Here is a 23,333-nt window from a genome sequence, read left to right on the forward strand (position 1 = left end):
TATTTATGAAATTGTCACATTATCATAAAAATAAGTTGTAAAATAAAAATTATAAATGTAATTATGTTATTGTCATAAAATATGAATTATTTTGTATTTTAAAGTCGAGAAAGTAAGAAAAGATAAGTAGATAGATGACTATTAATGGAGGCAATAAGGTTTTATATGTGCTTTACATTAATTTAGAGCACTGGAACGATCAGAATCAAAAAAAAACTGAAAGATATTAATAAAAAAAAAATATTATAGATGTATAAAAATACAGAACAGACAAAAATAATGATGTATTCACTATACAGCTTCAAAACACATTTATATTTAAATTTTGAACGGACGGAATATTTGGTACGAAATCACTTAGCAATGGTCTTACATTAGAAGGCTATGACTAACGAGTGTGTCATTTACAGATGTCAGGATTATCGAACTGTTTATTAATTAGGTATTTATTGACGGAAATTTTATTCATTAAGTCATCGCGATTCACGAGACCGGCAATTTGTTTGCATTTATAAAATAACATTTAGAAACAAAAAATAAAAATAAAATTAATATAAAGTTAACTTTTTTCCAATATTTACATTTTTTTCCCATTAAAAGTAATAAACCATTAAATTTAATTATACCTTTTATAATAATAAAAGTGAAGATATATTTTTGTTGCTTCTTTTAACATTATGAACTTGATTTAGTTTTTTGGCTTGAGATTTCGAGTTTTGTGTTATTCACATACTTTTAAAACTTCAACATAAAACAACTTAATATTGTGTATGTATTAAGATTTTATTTTATGAGAAAACTTTGACCTAATAACATTTGAAACAATAAATCAAACCGCTTCAGAGTATATTATTTTAGGCTCGCCGCGTCCGCGTGTCGCGGCGCCACTGCCACGCCTGTGTTCACCTTGTGCAGTCGGACTGTTATATTTTGGTGCTTTGTTTTTACAAAAAATTATATATAAGTCACGAATTAATGTAAACGCTGATTGATTGTTAATTTTTATATAAAAAGTTAGTCAAACATTAAAACTAACGAATAATAATCTGCGACTGTATAACTAAAAGTTGATAGCCAATAATTCAAACTCCTGCTCCGCGTAAAATAGTAAAAGCAAAAGCTCTATCGCAAAGTTGAAGGAACTAAGCGCGAATTTCAACAAGGCCGCTGATTAAGCAAGACTATCCAGTATCCGATGAGGCTGTCCGCTCGATTTCATACAAAACAAACAAAAAATTTATAATAAAAAGTTCCATTAAAGAACGCCTTTATCTCGTATTACTAGCGCGATAAAATTAGATTCGTCGACGGACGCCCGCGCACCGCCAGTCGCCGCCAAGCGCTCGCGTCGCTAGCTTGTGCCAGATAGCTGTCAAGGATACAATAAGTTTGTGTTACAATACGTTCAAACTTCAGTGCTTTCAGTGTTGTGTGCATAACAAATATAAATGAACTTACGCTAAAGTGGACACGGTGAGTTAAAGTCCATCAGACATTATATTAATGACGAGATATAGACGGAATTCGGTTTTATTTTACACATGTTACCGGGTCAGGCCTTTCTTTCATCCATTATGGCGATATGTAGGCGAGAGAATTGATTTAACATACTTTTCGATTTGACCGTATGTTTGTTTATTAGTTTACAATTGCAAGAAGTCAAATTTTTGTATAAATAAAAACGCTGTATATTGCTTTCATATTGCAGTTTCAACTGGCTATTGGCGTTTTATTAGCGATAAGATTAGTTGGATAGATAAAGATCTATTACTCAGATTGTCAGTTAATGAAGTGTCTCATTTAATCATACCTTGTATGGGACTCTGCATACGACTTGGTCACTATAGATATCACAATACTGAACTTAGTTTGTACAGACAATAAAACCAACAAGAAACAATATAATTTACATTTGTTAGCGCTCAATGTTCTTAAGTCTCCAATAAAATATTATTATCTTCCCTTTTTAAGTCGCATTTTGTAATAATTCTCGCGATAAAACTTTTAAAAGTGAACTGAAAAGGGAAATTTTATGGACAAAAAAAACATAAAATGGTTAGGTGGAAAAAATGCGATTGTATAACTCGTTTATTTTTATCAATGAAATAGGTAATTAAATAGCGTTTAAATTTTAATTACCAGATATATTTCACGGAGAAAGCCCATTATGAGTAACCAGTTTGTATTCTTATTACAAATTGACATTAAATATTGTAAAAACTAAATTGGTATAAATGTTGCGGTTGAATTCGAAAAGATTTTAAAATAAATCAATTATTCTTTATATATATATTAAGGATGGTTTTGTAAAATATATTTGCTTTATTTTAAGGTATATTGACCATTGAAAATGATTTGTGTAATTCATATTAAGCAATATATTATATTGCATTTCAAAATAATATAACAAAAGATTGAACAGAGTTGTTTTTCTTGACAAAAGCCAATGACAGTCTGACTTAGTGACAGATGCCTGAACGAATGAGTGAATGAATTGCTGGTTACTCGGAAATTGCATCTCTTAGAGCACACTAAGTAAATTATAAGCCATAACTTAGTTACTTATGGATAAACATTTATATTTAGAACATCCTAATTACTACCTACCTATTATCATTAAAAACAATTTAAAATTATTCTCCTCAGTGTATTAATCTATAATGTAGCCTCATTATTTATGACAGTACAATCTAATAGTCGTCACTTATTAATATTTATATCTTATCAACAAAGAAATCATTATCAAAACTAAATTATTTCAATGACATTACCTACGTGCCTTTTAATGCTTGCGCAACGAGTTTTTTTTATTGAAGGCACTAAATACCGCAAGAAAGTGTTGCTATGTTTTACAAAGTGAATTTCGTGAACAACATTTTGTAACGTAATCATCAAAAAATCGTGAAACCTTGAGCACTTTAATAATGTACGTGTAACTAAAACGAGCGTCGTATCTACTTTTCTTCACTTGAACTGGTATTTAAGTTTCGACCAGAAATATCGAATCATACATATTTTTTTTATTCTAAATTTAAGGCCTGATATGTGTTTAAAAATTTGTATATTAATATGCGGTGGTAAACATTTTATCGATTATTATTAATATCAACGAATTTTGTATGACTTAATAGGAATTAATTTAGAATATAATATAATAATAACATATAATTATTATCCTTATTGAATAGAAGTTGATATATAGATATCAATTTAAATAATTACTCTACTTCACTGACATAAATAAACAGAAGCGAAATTATAAAGGTCTTTCATCTATATACGATGAAATATAGACAAAAAGTATAAAAATGAAACAAAATTATTATGTTTTAAATTGCTATAACCTTTAAAAAGAGCAAGAAAATAACGTATAAATATTAAATATCAACATTACACTGTCACACATATAAAAGCATATTAAATATTCATAAAATGTCATTACATTTAATCCTTCATAAATAAAATTCAGCCAATCTCGCAGTAAATAAAGATAACAACCAGTCCCACCAGTTACGTAGAGGACCCACTTTTTGTTACAATGCTGTACTTAAATATAATTCCTTTATGCCACGGGAGCAATTCGTAATTCGCTACAAGAACTCTTTGGAGAGATTTTTTTTTATTTTAAATTATATCAAAAAGTCCTGGGATAAAGGAGTTTTTATATTTTTCTTAACATTTATATGTTGGTAATATGTAACAGTTTATCTCGAACCGGTTTGGAAAGCGATGTCGTCGACCCGTTCTATCAAAGCGGGTCTCGCATTGAGGTTTTGAAAATGTGACAGTGAAATGTCACGGGCCTTATGACTGCTATAGAACCTTTATGATTTTAGAATAAAATAACTTATTTTAAAAATGTATATTTGTCAAATATCGAAGTAAAAAAAAAATTTTTCAATGTTTTATCTGTATACTTAATTTTATGCCAATTGAGAAAAAAAAAATTTCAAGTAGTTCTATAGAATGTGCATTATATTATGTCAGCCTTAATACGTGTCACTTTTATTTCCCCACTGTATAAACAGTATCAATAAAGTAGCGTCGTTAATTAAAATTATTACAAGGCTTTATAATACAATTACACCGTCCGTGACGTCGTATTCAAAATAATACAATAGACGACTACATTACGCACACAGAGACGACAGACTGAATTAAATTTAAGTGTCTCTTTGTTATAATAAAATAACGTTTAACTTTATTAATATAGATGTATTCTGTATATGCAAATATAATGTTTTTCATAATTTTTTGTCTGTCTGTTTGTCTGTGGGTCGTCTAATCTCTGTAACACTCAGGCCAAATTTTATGGGACTTTCGATGGTTTATAATTGAAGTATTGAAGAGTAACCAGACTACTTTTAAAGTAGGAATTTTATTTATTTTTATTGTAAAAAAAAAATATTCCTCACGGATATAAGTGTGAAATATTAATACACTGATAATTATATAAAAAAAATATTATTGTTCCTAATTCAATTGTTTCCATAATTAAATACGTTAATATAAGTATAACGTGTGTTGCTTTTGACTTACGTTCAAAATTTATTGCCAATCAGATGCCAATAGAAGTCCACAATAGTATAACACGACCAGACAGACGTTGGCACTTCCTTGATTGATATAAATATCATTTTAAAATGGGAAAATATTTCAGCTGGTCCACGATCCGGATCTTATTATGAGTGAATGGAAAAAAAAACTTTAATTGAATGGATTAATGATTAATCTATTTCAATTTTTTTATTTTTTGAAGAATTTTTTTTTTAATTTCCAGTCAACGTCGATGTCATTTTTATACATATAAAAACTTTTTTGTGATGATGTCGAAATATTGCAGTTCCAATTAAAATATCTATATAAATGCATGCTTAATTTTAACTCTGTTAAAGTTTTAATTCTCATACAAAATGTCTTGAGATATCGACCGTAAAATTTTATTTAAAAGTTTATACTTGAATGAGCACGAATTAATAAATAATTTGTTATACTAAGCATATACTGTGACCCGTTTCGTTAGATATAATTTCCTAGTAAAAGTCTTAAGTGAATGTATGCTGAGATGTATTTTGATCTCAATCTACTCTCGCCACTAGACACCGATACTAGACTTAAATCCGGGAGCTAATCTAGATTCCGCGTGAACTTAAGATGAGGCTTCTGAAAACAACCTCAGTATAGATTGTTAGACAACTTGTCGGTAAAATATTGTTCTAAGAATGCTTAGTAATTTTTTTTATATATTAGTATATCGTAGTAATTTGAATGATAAAAATAATAATAAAATAAAGACACATCCCGGATTTATATATATATTATCGATTTTGAAAAGAAATACTTTTACAATATCTTAAGCGACGCAATGTTAGGAACATAACTTTATTAATTTTACTTAACAGGTTATTATAAAATTTCTAGACGTAAATAATTTTTCCACAGAACATTTTTATACCGAATTTAATTAAATTTTCTCACTAACCTTATATCAAACCCAGAAGATAAACAATGCGTAATAATATATGAATAAGAAAGTACATATGTTTTCATAAAACCTTATTGGTCAATGATAATGATATTAATTTATAATTTTTTTATAAAAATGTACTTAATTTTAATAACACAGTAAATACTTTTTGTTTTTAAATGGGTTAATAAAATCAAATCATCCTTTTCTCTCATAAAGTCAAATTGAAACTCACCTTACATATTAATATTATAATATTAAAATTTGAAATAACTTAACTATATGACATAAAACGTGAAGTATTTCGCTGTCATACATAGTACATGATTATTATTTATTAAGACAATAAACACTGATAGTAAGAAACACAGTAGTGCTATAAGCTTATCACGAGTTTGTATTGCCAAATTAAACAGACAGCTTCTAGTTTTTCTCCCTCACTACGAGATTTATTAAAAGTATGTTTGTTAGTTCGACTAAAGAAACAGTGGTAGTGGTATAGTAATGAGATGTAAGACTTTCGTGAGTGTTAATTTAAATGATACTAACATTTTTCGGATTACTTCACGTATTTTATGTTCACAATTGATGTGTTCACATATCGTCTGCCCGTGATCACGGTTGCTGCAAAGTATCCGAAACGTCGGGAGCATGTAGTTTTTAAAAACAATAAAATACGCGTAGTAGTACAAAATTGGCAAGCAAAATGTACAAGGACATACAGTTGATATAATACATACATGTAGGTTATAAAAATACGTTTAGTATAACAACAGCGCCTATTTGGTTGTCCTGACTTGAATGTAGACACTCGACAGGTCTTTGTTCGAACGGGTTTTACCTGAATAATTATTATATATAGTTATCTTAATTTATTTATGTAGTAAAGAATATTCTACAATTGAGAAAATGTATATATGAATTATATACGAAATATACCTATTTATTTTAAAAATTTATTCATCATATCTTCTCGTTTCCCACACCCTCGTGGTCGTCTCAGAGCGTACTTCTATACAGTATACCATCTTCCGTCTTCCTCTACACTTATATCCATCAACATTCACTTCCCTTCTCTCGGTTCTAGTTTCTGTTTTTATTTTTATATAAACATTATCAATATTATTTTTATATGTACATAAACTACAATTTATATAAACTCGTTATATTCTTAAAGTCACCGCCCGTAAACCCGAATGGGTGACCCAGATGTTGAGCTAATTATATGGGCAACTTTGAGACTTGTAAACAAAGAATGTCCTTGAACAGGCGGACCTACTAGGTATATAATGTATTGAATAAAACGTTTATTGTCTTAAGATGACACTAGATCGTGTAAGAATAAACAGTATATATATATATATATACTGTATGTATTATATATACTATTAAATCAAATTAATGTTTACATGCATCCTTAAGAACATTTATAAAAGTTCGAGTAGGGTTAAAGTCACAATAAATCGAGATGATTCAACTAGAGAATTGTTTTATCACATCTTAATACAGATTCTGAATAAATAGGTGTATGTTATATTACATTTTGCGATATTCTTCTGAATTCTTACAGTAATTACCCCATCTATTGATACAAGCTTGGTTTATCTTGCTCTAATGTACTCATTTTTAGTTTTATATAATATTAAATGCTTTGATGTTTAGTTTTTTCATATAGAAAATCTTAAGAGTTTAGGACATATTATTATCTGATTCACATATCACGAATGTTAGTTCGCCATCTTGGAGAGTTCCGCCATTTTGGATTTAGAATGACGTCACTTATAATATTCAATAGCGATCCAAAGTAAAGGTGTGTCAATCAAGTGACGTGTTTTAAAATTAATTTTATTATAATTTATAAAATAAATTTCCTATAATGAATAAAATAAACACTTTTTTTTATTTGTTGTTTTAATGACTTTCACTTTTTTTCAGATCATCCGATATGATCCACGTCGACGAAACAGATCCGGTGGGAGGTAAATAAAAAAAAAATCATAATAATAATAATGACTATTAATTAATTGATTTTTTTTTTGTCACACACAACTGATATGGAACGTTACAAACAATATTCGCTTAATAAACAAATACGTTTTTTGGCAGAAGATTGGAATCCATCTTAATTTTAGAATCGTAAGTGCTTCGACGACGTTCAATGTATACGCTATAGATTTTATTCGATTTGACATTTCACAGTTATATTTATACTAAACAAAAATATAAAATAATGAAATTATAACGAAGATTCTATGTTTTTTCCTTATACTGCTTTTTAATATCAATGGCCATTGGACTCTTAATTACGTCAATAATGAAGTATTATTCATAAATATTTACTATAGTTATAAAACTTAAAAATGTTAAAAATAATTTTTAATATGATAGATAGCATATATATTTTAATTAGGTCAAAACTTGAAGAATTCAGAATCCAATACATAACATCCATCCAAAGGTGTTGGCAACAGACGAATATGACTATTTTGAAGTGAAATTATTCATATTAAAGTTAACTGTAAAATAAATAAAAATAGTCTTGTGAAAAGACGAACAATTTTGTTGTTCAAAAACCATTTCAAAATATGCCGACATAAGCTGTAGTTAGTTTACCAACTGCAAATAGTTTTCTTATAAAATATCTTTGATTTGTTAATATCTATTAATACATATTATTGAATTTTTGAAGTCATGATAATAATTTAAATTTTAAATAAATCAAGGTTTGGGTAAAACTATTGAATTTTTCAAAACGTCTTGATTTTTTTTTTATAAAAGAGATGAGCATTTTTTTGTTTTTTTCTTTATAAATCTAATATTTTCTCTTTAAAAAATAATAACGCCAAACACTAAAATAGAGTCTCGTTTTATAAATTTAAATATACAAAACCAAAATAAAAACATTATTAAATATAATGTAATTTTGGATTCCCTCCAATCTATACAACATATTACTAACAAAACAATGACAAGTGGTGACGTCACATCCGCAATCCCTAATCTATAATTATGCACAGGTTAGAGCTCATTCATCTCAAGATAAATAGATCATCGGTGACGCATTTCGTAGACATATTACAAAATAAATCTTGACATATAAAAAAAATATCTTAAATTTTATATATTAATATTTTTATATTAATTTCATTAAAGAAAAAATATATATTTTCCTAATAGAAGCGAAATGTTTACAGCTTTCGAATATAACTCGGATAATTTCAAAACATAGTAATGCTTAAGAGCAATTAAGAGGCAAGTGTACTTAATCATAACACTTCGTTTAATGTGACTAAACAAATAATATATTTTTTATATATAAGTGGGATGCGAAAATCTCTTAGCGGCACGTAGTTTTTAATACATTCTTATATTATCATCATATCCAAGAATAATATATATAAATCATACCAAGTATTTTGAGATCCACTCAACAAAAATATATATATTTTCTAGTCTAATCGACTGCGTCTTAGTCACAGTCTTTAATTGTGTAAGTTGAATGTACACACACATAAATATGTATAAGTATATACACACACATACAAATTCACACACGCACACACAAGTTTTAGATGTTGACGTGTTTTTTTTCGCGCTTCGAATAAATCGTTGAGGGTCTTTTAAAGACGGATTCCTCGCATCATCAATACCGTTCATTATGAAGGTCGCTGTCATAAACAACGTCGGTCGACGTTTTTAAACTAACCCAAATAAATCTATATTTAAATATACATATGTTTTATTAAACGAGCTCGAATAGCATTTATATACAGCCAATGTTAAAAAAAAGTTGTCTTTTTTTATCTAACAAATTTTTAAAAGGCCTCGGCATAAAGTATGTATGCCTAAGTTCAAAATGAAATCATTAACATGTTAAGGAATAACTACCTGTATATTTATCAGTCATTATTCTTATTATAATAAATTTTATACATATGCAAAGCGTGTTCCGAATTAAATACAATTTAGCATATGCACATCCAGCATAGTCAATGAAGCGACTATATATTATATTCAATAATGGGCTCTTTCCTTATAATTTTTTTTTTTCACAAATCCGCATAAGGTTGATTTTTACTATGCCGACAGTTTATAACAATATTGGCTGAATATATACCACAAGTTTGTTTCGTTTTAAAACTCTCTGCCAGGCTGAGTATCCGATCTCATTAGTATTACATTTTTTTTAAAGCTATGGCTTCATTCGCACTGGAATCGTGGAATATTTTTTCAATGTCAACTTTTTTATTTATTTGACCAAAGTTTTCAGATCATAACACTAACAATTTAAATATCTGTTGATTACAACCGTATTACTCGACGTGCGGCGCCATTACATGAGACTAAACAACTCAGATAACGCTTGCACCAAAAACCTGCGAATTCTTGAAGTGTTGCCAAAAACGTCACAATTAATATCGAGATTACTTTCTAAAGAACACGATTATCTAGTTCTTTATAACTATCGTATTAATTAACAGTGAAATGTCAATTGAAGTTACAGTTAGTAGGAAGTGAGATGAGATCGAACACTTTCATCTTTGTAACACTTCCGTTACTGTTATGATGGGAATAAATACATTTTTATTAATGAACTAAAAATAATATGGAACAAAATTTAGTACCCTTTTTATACGATTACTATATCAAATTCAAAAATAGATTAACAAAATATTTAGTTTAATTTCACCGAAGTATTTTTTTAAAACGTTATTAAATTACTGTTAAACAGGCACATCAAAAGGCGAAAAAAAAAATGTATAAGAAACTTGCAATTCGATAATATCTTCATAAATATGATAAGGCTTTACCTTTTTAAGGAAATGGTTAAAATAATGTCTCGTCTGCCCGTGATAGGTTGCTGCAAAGTAACCGAAACGTCGCGAGTATGTAGTTTCAAATGAGACGAAACTTCTCAGCATTCCATAGATTCACCGTGCGCGTGCCGGGTCCTTCGCATTGTAGGGAGAGGAGCTTCAACAGTGCCTGGGCCTTGCGACCCAGGTGTAGGTTTAAAGGGTCCCTATCTAATGCGCGTTAAACACTCACCTCCACCGTCCTCTCTGTACTTAACCAAATTTGAAACGAACCTAATAATGCTTATAAGATTACGCATAGCAATCCGAAAATATGTATCATTTTATATAAATGAATAATCGCGAAAGATTTACGTCTTAACAATGTCACTAACCAAAACATAATTTCATAATAAAAATAATGTGAATTTTATTACAGAAATTGAACCACCGTTTCCGTGTAGAGATGTGACCATCAAGAGGAACAGCGATGTTAATGATTACTTTGAAATGCTATCGGAGATTGGAAGGTGAGTTCCTCGATCACACCCAGTACCTATCAGAACTGCTTCAGACATAAATCGATCATTTAAATTTTAAACCAACCGTTATTTATTATTGTATGAAAATTATTATTATTAAATTTAATACAAACAACTTAATCTAATACTTAAACATTTTGACATAAAGCGCTCTTTATTTATTATAAATGATCTAGTATAATATGTAACAAAGTTTATTATATTGACAAACGTAAATAATTGCGAGTACTTTTTTTAGTAAAGAATTTGACGTATGAAAGGGAAATTCAATATATATATGTCAATTCCGATTTGAATGTTAATTATCCTTAATTTTTATAATATAAAAATACGAACGAATAATCTTAATTTAACGGAATTAGACATTTAGTCGAGAGGCACGAATCAAAGTCGCAGTGTACTCGATTCGAAATTTTACTTCCAGATTACATGATAATAACTTAATCTGTATACGAATTATTTTATCTTTAAATTTAAATGACCTTTGAAAATCAAGCATTATACCAATCGTATCTTAATTTGATCTTATAAGTATTATAAATTTTGTAATAGAAATAACGTCTTCATTATCTAGAACCTGTATTGGTATAAAAACAAATTATTAATAATATAATAAAAATATCAGCAATATATGTTTTAGTTTAAATACTATACACTTTATGTTTAGTAAGCACTTAGTCTTAACTCTTACCATTAATTAGCATCGCCAAACTAAACTGTGACACTTATAGTTTGTCGTTCGATCGACGGTGATACTATCGTGTCAAGGTTTATGAATGAAGAACTTTAAACTGCATGTTTTTAGTTTGACGATTCAATCAGGTGGTTAGGTTATTAATAGTGTTATAATATACAAAATTAGGACTACAGTCAACTTATAGATGTACAAATATTAAGATAAAAATAAGTAAAAAGTAATAGATATTTTGATCCCTCCAGAGCTCGTCAAAATACTAGTGACAGTTCAACGAACCACTATATTACGCTAAAAGTTCTAAAACTATGTCATTTATATATCTATGAATTATCATTATATTTAAAATAATATTTATATAGCATCGATCGACATTTTTACTATAAATAAAATTATTTGTTTTTCCTTGTAACATTTTAAAGATTTTCAAAGGAAAATTTAATACCATAAAATAGTTTCAAAAAACATGCATTTTGATTATTATTATTTTTTTTGCTTTATGAGCAAAGAATTTATTAGTCGTCGAGTTTATCTTCAGTCTACAATAACTCAATTTCGATATATTTCTCAATCTCTAAGATAAAAGTTGAAATAAGATAAGAGTATGTTTTAGAAATTTCATAGTGCGTAACAAATTACAAAATAGTGAACATTCGTTTCGTTCGTTGAAAAAATATTTGATTCTAATTTCTTTTGATACGAAATAAAAAAAAATGGCAGGCGATAATAGATACATAACAAAAAGCAGTTATTCAGTAATAATTGAAACCCTTCCAGGGGTAAATTCGGCACTGTATATCTCTGCCGCGAGAAGAGTACAGGGTTGGAGCTGGCTGCGAAACTGGTGTCGGTGAATCGAAGAGATGAGAGGCGGAACGTGGAGAGGGAGGTTGATGTCATGAGGAGGCTACGACATCCGCGTCTTATACAACTGTATGACGCTTACGAGTGGGGGAAATGCATGTGCGTCGTGCTTGAGCTGTGAGTATGAAAATAAATTACGTAGTTTTAAAGTTTTAAGCATACATAGGGATACAGGGACAGAAAGCGACTTTGTTTTATACGTTTATGATGTTAACAACACATTCACTAACTTCAGCAAATTAAAATCAACTACATGATAATACAGTGGCACTTCCTGTATTCGGTTTGGCGATAAGAGGAAAGGTGTGAGCATTTGGAATCACCTCCAGGTGTTCAAATAGAAACTAATTTATTACTTACACTAGTACTATAAGACCTGGTCACCTGGAAAAATATATCGTTCGTTATGCTTACCAAAAGTTTGCCTTGTCACACTGAATACGGAGCGTTAACAGTCATTCATAAATCTTCACAAATTATATTTTTGATAAGTTATTGAATGAGAAAGGAAACGCCTTATGTGAGTACGATTCAAAATCATGCTAAGCATATATGACAAAAAAGATATTTAAGATATTTTTAATATTAAGTATTGGAACATTTTACAATAATTCGTTTTACTGTTCATATAAGATAGAATATGTGCGTAGTATCACGGTCGCTGCAGAGTAACCGGAACGTCGGGATTTCGTAGTTTAAAATAATAAAAAACGAGGAGTAAATCCGAAATATTAGCTTTTTTTAAACGTATGCTCGCAAAGTCTTCGATCTCATTGAATGTTCGTTGTAGTTTTAAGACGATGAAATCACCACAACACGTATACTGTACTGTTCTACTCAAAGCATTTCTTTAATGAAACATCTAAAAAATATACTCTGTAGTAGTCATACCCTTATACTTCATGTAAGCCGACATAGAAACATTATATGCGTTCGCTTTCTGACATTTAAATGGAATGGTTAATTTGCATTTTATAGCAAGCAGTTCTGAATTTTTAATAGGTCTCATGATGTATACTACAATCTTATTATATATTATGAATAGCGTCTATTAATTCAACTTAACATATCGTATTAATTACAAGTAAATTTTTTTTTGTTCCTTTTAAACAAGAAATGTATTTAAAATTTTTGAACGATAAAAGATAATCGCAAACAAAATAACCGTAAAAAAATATGTGTGTAGATAATAATTTTGCTGAATTAACTTTCATTATAGACTTATATGAATAATGTCTTTATTATATTTTTATTTTATATATTTCTTTTTGTTGACGATTATAATGCCAATGTTGCTGTTAACTGGCACTGATTTATTTTTTCATATCATACTTACCATTAAATTCCAAGTAATTTAATTTTAAATACAACGTGTTGTGGTGATTCTCGATAGGTAGAACATTTAGTAATTAGTCATATTGACATAATTAATAATTTCCTGAAAGATTATGCTGGTGTTAAATATATAATGGTAACATATTATTGTGTTGGCAAGAATTCAGTAAATGACACAGTCACGAGACCATCAGACATGAAAATTGATCTTGACAGTACTGATTGCAAACTAAATAGTGCAAATGTTACACGGGCGACGATTGACACGTTACCTAACAACGAGTCGGCAAAATCAAACTAAATACAGACAGTTCGTAGTTTTTCATTCATAAGTACAGTTTAAAAATTAAACTACTTAGTTCGGCAATGCAAACTTTTTGTAATCAAAAAGTTTCAATATAAACATATGTATACAGCCAAAATTAGATTCGGTTGAATAGTTAAAACCTTGTATTTAATGTGTGTTTAAAAAAAGAATAAATTGTATCATACTAATGAAGGTGCACCTAATTATTTAATAAAATTCACAAACATCTATTTTAAGTTCATTATAAATGCGGCGCATGCCAATGTCATGTGAATTATTGTAATAATTAGTTTAAATGTGGGTGTACTGAATCATACACTCGTTCACTCGTGAATTCATTCCAAAACTGTTCGTTCATTCAATCATTCGTGACTCACAGCATGCTAAAATTAAAAAAAAATACGGTTAATGTTGAGGTAGGTCAGGATTATTTTTGTTTTATTGAAACGAAATACAGAAATAGATTTACTAGACACAGGCGTTGATAGGTTAGAGGCAGATATCGAATCATTACATACGAAGAAATATATAGGATTTTTTCATACAAACATAAAGAGTTTTTTACATCAATCTTAACGCATTTTCATATAAAGTGAACTATCTGGTGATGAAGTTATAACGAATTAAGTTAAGCTGTTTCGATCAAAACAATTATTTTTTAATATTTTATACGCGTGCGTCATACGTAAGTTCACAGAGCTTATATTTTCACATAGCACAAACTATGTAAACCTTTAATTACATTACCACCATACCTTTCACATTGAACTTCAACTGTATATAGCAATAAGTTGATACTTAATTTAAAATTTAAGTTACCATACGTAACAAAAAATTCAATCCAACTTGACAAGACAAGACTTGTAAAACATAACTGACGAAGAGCTTTGTAAATAAATTAATTAACGTAAGTTGAACATTAGTTTAATGAACAAAAATCCACAAAATTTTAATAGATATTATTAATTATAACAACAAGTACTAAAGCCAAATATACTAAAAAAACGTAAAGGTTGGGTACATATTTAACTGAACCGTTTTAGTTCCCAGCTGCGATTCAAAGGGACAATACAATTGCTTACAGCGTGTTAGTATTCATGACACGAGTGTGTTAGGATGTGTGCCGGTGAGTCGTATGGTGAGCGGAAAAATTGACATAGACCATGGAAAAATTATAGATTTAAATGTCCTTGGATGTTTTTTAAAGAGATTTAACCATGATTTTTACGTATACTGTTTTTTTTTAATCAAAGATAAATAGTTTCGCATCTATTTTTAATAATATATTTCCTCGACTTTTTTCCTAATTTACTCCGATTTCGCTAAGCTTAGGTACTTTACTTATAAATTTTTAATATACACAAATCAATTTTATATTTGTACTTAGATATCATATTATCATAGCTTATCGGTGTTAATTAAAAGAATAATTGCTAAAAATAAATGTGCTGATAAGTCAGGTATTGTAATTAGGTCGTGACGATGGACGGCGTCAGCTGCTGGCTTTCAACAAATTAATTATAGTTTCGTTTTTATTTAGAAGGTTATTTAGCGCTGATGAAAAAAAAATACAAAAAAGAGGTTATTGTGTAAAACCTTTTTGTATATTTTGACATCTGCGAACCTGTCAAAAATTTGTCATTTGACGGATGTGAAAAAAAAATTCATCATCGGAAACTCAAGTAGCTTTTAAATATAAATATGACACACAAAAAGTGTGTTTGGATTTTATCTAACCAGTTCAGAGGTCACCTTAAAATCCAAATTAAACACAGTTATATAAACAAAGATCTTTTGAGCTTTCACATTGACTCATACAGATAACTCCGATGCGTAAAGCATACAACCTACATGGTTTTCCCGCTCGTCATTGTCAATGCCAACATCGGACTGTCGAAAAAAAAAATGGAGCATGTTATAATTTTAAACTATTAGAACATAATCTGTGCAACTTAATCTTATATCCGATGTAAATAAAATGACAATTGACAATTATCCCATTACGTTAAAATGTTGCACTTGTGTTAACATCGCAATTAATCACGTTAGTGTTTAAAGTGCTTCCTTATTCAGTGTTATATATATATATATATATAACTTCACTGACAACTAATGCCTGTCCACAGTTTCGTCTCATTTAAAATTACGTATTTACAACTTCAACATTAAAAACAAATGACTCGCAATGGAAATCTTTATATTTTTTAAAATAAAATTTTACCTACAAAAGCATATGTCATGAAAATTCTTTGCATAGATTCTGAATCGTGTCAAAATTTTGTTTTTTAAATAAATATCACAAACCAAAAGAGGAACTCAAGTAAATATAAGTTTGTTTGTCTTCGTATTGTATAAAGTTATAAACAATAAATATAAGACAGAAAAATATTAATATCAAATAAATGCTTTAATAAAATTTATTAAGGATTTTAAAGTCACAGACGGAGACTTTTTTTTTATTCATATACAAAACTATATATACACAGATTATAAAGACTTAACTTACAAATTAAATTTATTTTGTATAGAATTATTAAAAGTATTAGAAGTATTAAAAGGAGTAATGTTGAGTTGAGAATAGTCTTCTATTCAGATAAAACATATTTTAAATATATATTTTTTATAATTATCTGTCAACAATTGAAGGCTATTCAGCTTTGATTATTTTGAATCTGCGCAAAAAAACCTCTAAACCTTTCTCTAACATAACATAGAATTCTATTGGACTATTTACTTATAACTCGTAGTATTCTTGCCAACAGTTTGCACGATCAAACGACAGGTCCAGCGTTAACAGTTTTTTATTATTGAATGAGAAACGGTAAATACTTTGTATGTATCTAGTAGCAAACAAAACTTTTTTTTATCTGTGAGCGTCAATTATTACATCGCATAGTTGGCATCACGCCACAACTCAACAGTCCCTTACTATTATTTTATCGCAAATATATGTAAATTTCCAATTAATATTCATTATAATATGTATGCATTATTTTTATATATGTTTTTCTTATATTTATTTGAGTTTATTATCGTAACAATTGTGTAGATAAATAGTTGGGAGGACGCCATCTTGATCTCATATTATAGGGCTAGCGAACGCTATGAATATAATGTGTATTTTTATATATATTTTTCTCTGTCTCGTAATGTAAATTTGCTGACATATTTGTATATAATTTACATATAATAAATACACTTTTTATTGGTATTGCATTAAGCTTTTTTATGACATGCAATATAATCCAAAAGAGATGAAAAGTGACCATTTAAAGTATCGTAAAAAAAAAATTTTGCGCATAAATAACTTGCAAAACATATAGTGTTATGAAGCAAGAGCCATAAATACTATAGACTGCTATATTTAGACTACTTTGTCTCATATAATTTGTCTAATACTATCACATATTAGATGTATCATATGAATAACAATACCTTGATTGTTGTCATAATTATTTAATGTAAACAAAAACGAAATTATGACAGAATTTTTTTTTAATTTGCCACACAATCTATGAGCACATTGCTTAATTTACTCAGCCGATCTCAAATCGTTTACGTCAATTGTTTATAAATATTCAAACTAATACATAACAAGAAACACTGACCGAATACAGCTGACGTAAGCTTTTACGTGAGCGTTTTTAAAATCAGCTGTATTGAGAAAAACACGTGAATTGGTTTCATTCATTTTATAATATATTCGGCGGGTAAACAATTCAATGCAAACAAAATAATTTAAATACTATATATACAAGAAGACGGAAAAGTGATATATTTTTTATCTATTATTTTAGACAAGTTTTTTTTTTAATTTGCCTCAACCTCTCCTAAGGCTGACGATACTTAAAGTGTAGTATAAATTTCTTCCATGCAATAAATTTCCAATAAACTAAGTTCTAATGCATACAGGAAGCTTCCCAGATGATACCAGATCACCAGCGACCTTGTTTACCCGCTCAGTTTATTTTGGCGCCAACATCTATCGTTTATATTAATTTACAATCTCACATTTGGCAATGAAAAAAAAAATTGCCACATTCTTTATAATTTTTTGTGAAATTTATTAAAATTCTTTAAACATCGTCCAAATTGTATAATTTTAGAAGTCTGTGCTCTTTGAGATTAATGATTGTAGATAAATTAAGTAAATGTGGAACAAATCTACGAAAAGGTTTTAAAACTTTGACAACAGTCCAACTCTGTTTTATTCTGCCAGTATTCTTATTCTAATTGGATTTTCAGAATCACAGGCGGCGAGTTGTTCGAGCGCGTCATAGACGAAGACTTCGTGTTGACAGAGCGTGCGTGTACAGTGTTCATGAGACAAATATGTGAAGGAATAGAATTTGTTCACAGACAGAACATTCTACATCTGGATATGAAGGTAGGTTGTACAAGTTAATTAATGTCGGTAATAGATTCTATCGATTTTTTTTTTATTGCCATTAAAATCATTGCCAGTATCAGTATCTCTTATATAGTTAGTAAGAATTCTTATTAGTTTATAGACATTAGATTAGAAGTTTCAAAGACAAAAATATAAACTCATTGATATCCTTGTATCGCGATTAGACAAAAATATGAAAGGTGGTTTTAACTTGAATTGTTATTGCACTTTGGACTGAAGTCTTAATTGATATATAGCGATTTTTCAAGATAAGCATATTGATAATAATACGTTAGTATATGAAGGTCTTATTGGCGGTAAACGTCAACCATTTTGTTTTTTTTTCTTTTACGATATAAATTTTATGTCCCAAAAACTTCACAACAATTTTCTTAGCTGTGGAAAAATGTATGATGAGATACGAACAAAATACACTATGATAATAAAGCTTGTTAAAAACAATAACGGATCCGCCATCTTGGTTGTGGTCCAAGTCGTTAATCAGAATCACGGAAAAGCTTCCACTGAGTTTTACGATTGACATAACGACGTCACTATTTCGGCGCCAAATTTTTTTAATGTCATCCTCTTTGAATTTACAAATACCTACACTTTAGATTAACAACCTGCGTATAGACATATTGTGATGTCTAATTTTATTACGTGACTACATATTAATTAGTATTGCAAGAGCAGAAAATTAGTTTTATTCATATATATGTTGTTTGTTAGTGTTTGACGCTTAAACTATTTTTTTTTTCTTCCGATTTCATACGCGTTATTATATTATTTTAATAACTGCATACTCCCGACGTTTTGGATGCTGCAAAGTAAATATAACGCGTAGTAATCCGAAGAAACAAATATTAAACTAGTAAATTAATAAGAAGTTTGCTTTCGTTACAGCCGGAAAATATTCTGTGTCTCACGAAGACTGGGAATCGTATAAAAATCATCGATTTCGGTCTGGCACGCTTCTACGATCCCGAGAAGAAGTTGCAGGTCCTGTTCGGGACCCCGGAGTTCGTCGCACCGGAAGTCGTCAACTTCGACCAGATAGGTTACGGGACGGACATGTGGTCGGTCGGCGTAATATGTTACGTATTGTGAGTGTTCAATAAATATAATATAGAAGATAATTCGTATGAGAATTCTCATAAAGATAATATTAAAATATCTATTTACGATTATTATACACTAAATATTGATTCATTCAAAGTTGCAAGAAGCTTATTCAAACGCAATCTCATTATAATCTAGTCGTAGCTATAAACTAGACATATGTATTTTTTCAGACTGTCGGGTCTGTCGCCGTTCATGGGCGAGACGGACATAGAGACCATGGCTAACGTGACCATCGCCAAATACGACTTCGACGACGAAGCCTTCAACGAGATATCAGAAGACGCGAAGGACTTCATAAGGAAACTCCTAGTTAAAGACAAAGAGTGAGTACATGTGGTAGAAACTAGCTGTGGGCTTGCTTGAGCTTTGTAGAATGTAGAAAATCAATTAAATATTATCATAATTCGAGTTCATGCAAAGCTGCGTCGAGACAGCCTGGCGATAAAGACCCTTGTTCACATCAATTTTGTCCAACACTGTATAAAACAGCCGAATTTTATCAATAATCTTACAACACCTACAACCTGTAGTATGCGCTAACAATAGATTTAGTGTAGTGCTGATTCAGCTTCTCTATACTGTAGTTGTAACTTAAACACCCTGTATATATCATAACCGGAACATTTGACGGTCAATCAGGATCTGTAACATCATTTCAACATGTATATACTTCGAGCACCCTCTAGTTTCGTATCTTAGTATCAGCTTGTAGAGTGATTAGTTGATTAATTACTTTCTCGTCTGTGCATAATTTCAACACCTGTTTCTGATGCTAATGTAAGGTGTTGGGGCGATAGTAACAAGGGTCTTTGTCGCAGGTCGCGCCCGGGGGCTACCGAGTGCTTGCGACATCCGTGGCTCCTCAAAAGGAATGCAAAGAAAGACGTGCCCAAGAAAAAATCCCAGTCCCTAAAACACGAACTGGACGTGGCTAAAGACAATCTTCGACTCTTCGTTGAGAGATGGAGCGAGCATCCCAACTCGCCATACGTGTTCGATAATCAGTCGCAGGAAATTCTGTGTCTCGTTAATGGCGAAAGGTCGTCTATAGGAGGCTGTTCGCCGTCTCCGAGGAGCTCCTTGAGCAGTTCCCCTGATATGGTCTTCGATGAAGACGAGCTGGATCCGCCGCCGCTGAGGGATCCCAAACATACCACCAGATACAACCCCATAGAGAGAAGAGCCTCCGACAGCAGCTGCTTCCTACATAAAAAGCAAGACATATTCGTGAGAAAAAATCTGGCCGAGGAAATAAAGAAATTGTCCGATCATCTGTTCATGTTGTCCACCATGAACACGGACCTCGCGAACAACAACAGCACGCACGAACTGGACAAGAACGTGGCTGAGGGAAAGGCGTTCAGCAAGGACGAGAAGACTACAGCTAACGGCTACCAAAACGAGAGGAACATAACGCGATCCCTGACGAACGGCAACACCAGCGCGGAGAAAAAGATATACATGTCGAAGTCTAGTCACAGAGTCAACTCGAGCTTTCTCACGGAGAAGGAATCCGTCAAACCTATGACGAGCAAAATGCCTTGGGCGAAGTCCACCAGGTCGAAGAGAGTCACAACCACCAGCAGGGACGTACCAGAACAACCGACGGAGAAAAGGAGCACCTTTCTAGAAGAATTCGATAGAAGACGCGAAAAAATAGACAAACTAGTCAACGGACAAGAAAACGGAAGGCAGATGCCTTACAGACGCGGCGACGATAATAACGCGCACAGGACGAAAGATCTACTATTACACTTGCTCGAAAAGTGGGGGGAGAGTGACGGCGTCGAGGGCGAAAGAACGGCTGGAGGCACCTCCACGAGCGGCCGCCATCAATCAATATCCCTGGAATGGTCGCAATCCAACCAACTAGCCCAGAACTCGATATCCAGTCTACAAGCTTTCTTCAAACGACAGTCCTCAGACGAGAAAGTCCAAAACAAAAATATGACGTCCAATGTAACGAGTTCCAAATGAATTTTGTCTGAAACAGGGTTTGTGCCGTGACAGCGATTCAAAAAGATAGGCTTCCTGTCATCAGGAGAGGCTTCAATGTTTAGTTACGTTTTTATTAAAGTGAAAATTATAAATTCATTTCAATCAAATGATCTCAAATCAAAAATTTAATATCAGTGAAGGCTATTTTTTTGAATGTTGAACGTATTAAATCAGTTCCGTGCGGGTCTCCTGAACAAATGACGTTGTGTTACACGATTCTAGTCCTCATACTCAAAGCTCTGTGGAATAGCTTGCGGACAAGACTGAGATAAAGAAATTACATTGACAATAGACAATAATTTTGTATTATTAATTTTTTTTTTCTTGTGTACATAAATATACATATTAAATATAATCAGACGAAAACTAATTTTGTTCCTTATCTGTACTTAATTATAATGAATTTATAATAATTTATTGTTAAATTCGTATTTTGTTATAATATAAGGCTTTATAAAAATATATGTTTTTTTTCTCATATTTTCCTTTGAAACATGCAAAACTCATAGCACACGTCACTTAAATGTATGGTTTGACATACATATTCTTTACTCAAACTAATGTCGTTTATGACAGTTTAGAAAAAACTCACAGATTAAAAAGTTTAATAGATATCTGTGTATCATATTTGGAGCTATTAATTATATCAAACAATATTATTGCGTCCGCAGTGAACGTCTTTCAGCATCAGCTACGTTGGTTCACCCTTGGCTGATCCAGTCCGCTCTTTGTACTGAACTTCACGTGACCAAAGCTAAATTGAAGAGATACGTCATCAAGAAACGTTGGGCGAAGGCGGTAGCCGCTGTCATCGCGCTTAAAAGGATGGGAGCCAAATTCGAAGATATTCCAGAAGATAAGAATTAAAAGCAACCACAATTCTTTCTTATTTAATAATTACATAAAAAATCATAATAAAAGTAATGGCATCAAACTATGATAGATCTTGCCAAGCCAAAAGACGCCATTTTAAAATTATCTTGTATGTATTATTATAAATAATTTTTTTCTAGGTCAATTTTTAATTACTATAAATAGAATACTCCTGAAAGTATAACTATTTGTTTGGTATTAAGGAATTAAGGCTGAGAAGGCTATGCTAGTGTAGATAGAAAATAAGTCATAATAATGTGCCTTATATTTTAATAATAACGGCAATAATCTCACAGCGATCTGTTTTATAATATAATATTTTAATGTATTAATTAGCATTGTTTTTATCTAATATGAAAGACATTAAAATACTAACATTAATTTAATATTAAATAACCTATGGTTTTCTGTTTGTTAAATATATTAATTTATTCATTACTATTTAATGACAGTATTGGTATTTGTTCTCATGTAACGTGATATGCATTTAAATTTTATGAAAAAGTTTTATTGTTTAAAAATGAATTAAAAGTATTATGTTAACAAAATTTGTTTTTTTTTCCCCGATGTATATAACGATACCTATTAAGACGATATGTATGTATAGTCTTATTGTTTGGGGGAAATTCTTAAATGTATTGTCTGTCGTTATAAATCTCTAGGCCGTCTTTTGCCTATCGGAGATTTAACCAAACGTAAAATGAAGATCATTACAATTTTTTAAAAATCGGTTCCCGTTTTTGTTGTGATCAAGTATAGCTAAGTTTGTGGAGCTTGAAATATTTCTATCTATTGGATTTTAGAAATTAAATAATGGATTTGTATGTAGACAAACGCAGTGACCAGTGTGATGTTAAATGGTTGGCCCACATTCATGCTGCTATGTTATTGTAAATGTCTTGAAAAATCTCAGAACTTATCAAACGCGAAGTGTTTACAAAA

The 23,333-nt window shown here is 30.4% G+C and overlaps 1 protein-coding gene across 1 annotated transcript; it reads left to right on the forward strand.

The window, feature by feature from the left end:
- The first annotated feature begins 1,311 nt into the window (after window positions 1–1,311).
- LOC116774350 (myosin light chain kinase, smooth muscle-like) lies at window positions 1,312–21,980 on the forward strand. The gene is made up of 8 exons (XM_032667057.2): window positions 1,312–1,473; window positions 7,403–7,446; window positions 10,703–10,793; window positions 12,277–12,480; window positions 18,251–18,392; window positions 19,302–19,501; window positions 19,691–19,843; window positions 20,339–21,980. Exons 2-8 carry the CDS (start codon window positions 7,413–7,415, stop codon window positions 21,495–21,497), a joined length of 1,983 nt encoding a protein of 660 aa, XP_032522948.2. The 5' UTR covers window positions 1,312–1,473; window positions 7,403–7,412; the 3' UTR covers window positions 21,498–21,980.
- Window positions 21,981–23,333: the final 1,353 nt, after the last annotated feature.

This window comes from Danaus plexippus, chromosome 26 (genome assembly GCF_018135715.1).
Source record: "Danaus plexippus chromosome 26, MEX_DaPlex, whole genome shotgun sequence".
Lineage (NCBI taxonomy): Eukaryota > Metazoa > Arthropoda > Insecta > Lepidoptera > Nymphalidae > Danaus > Danaus plexippus.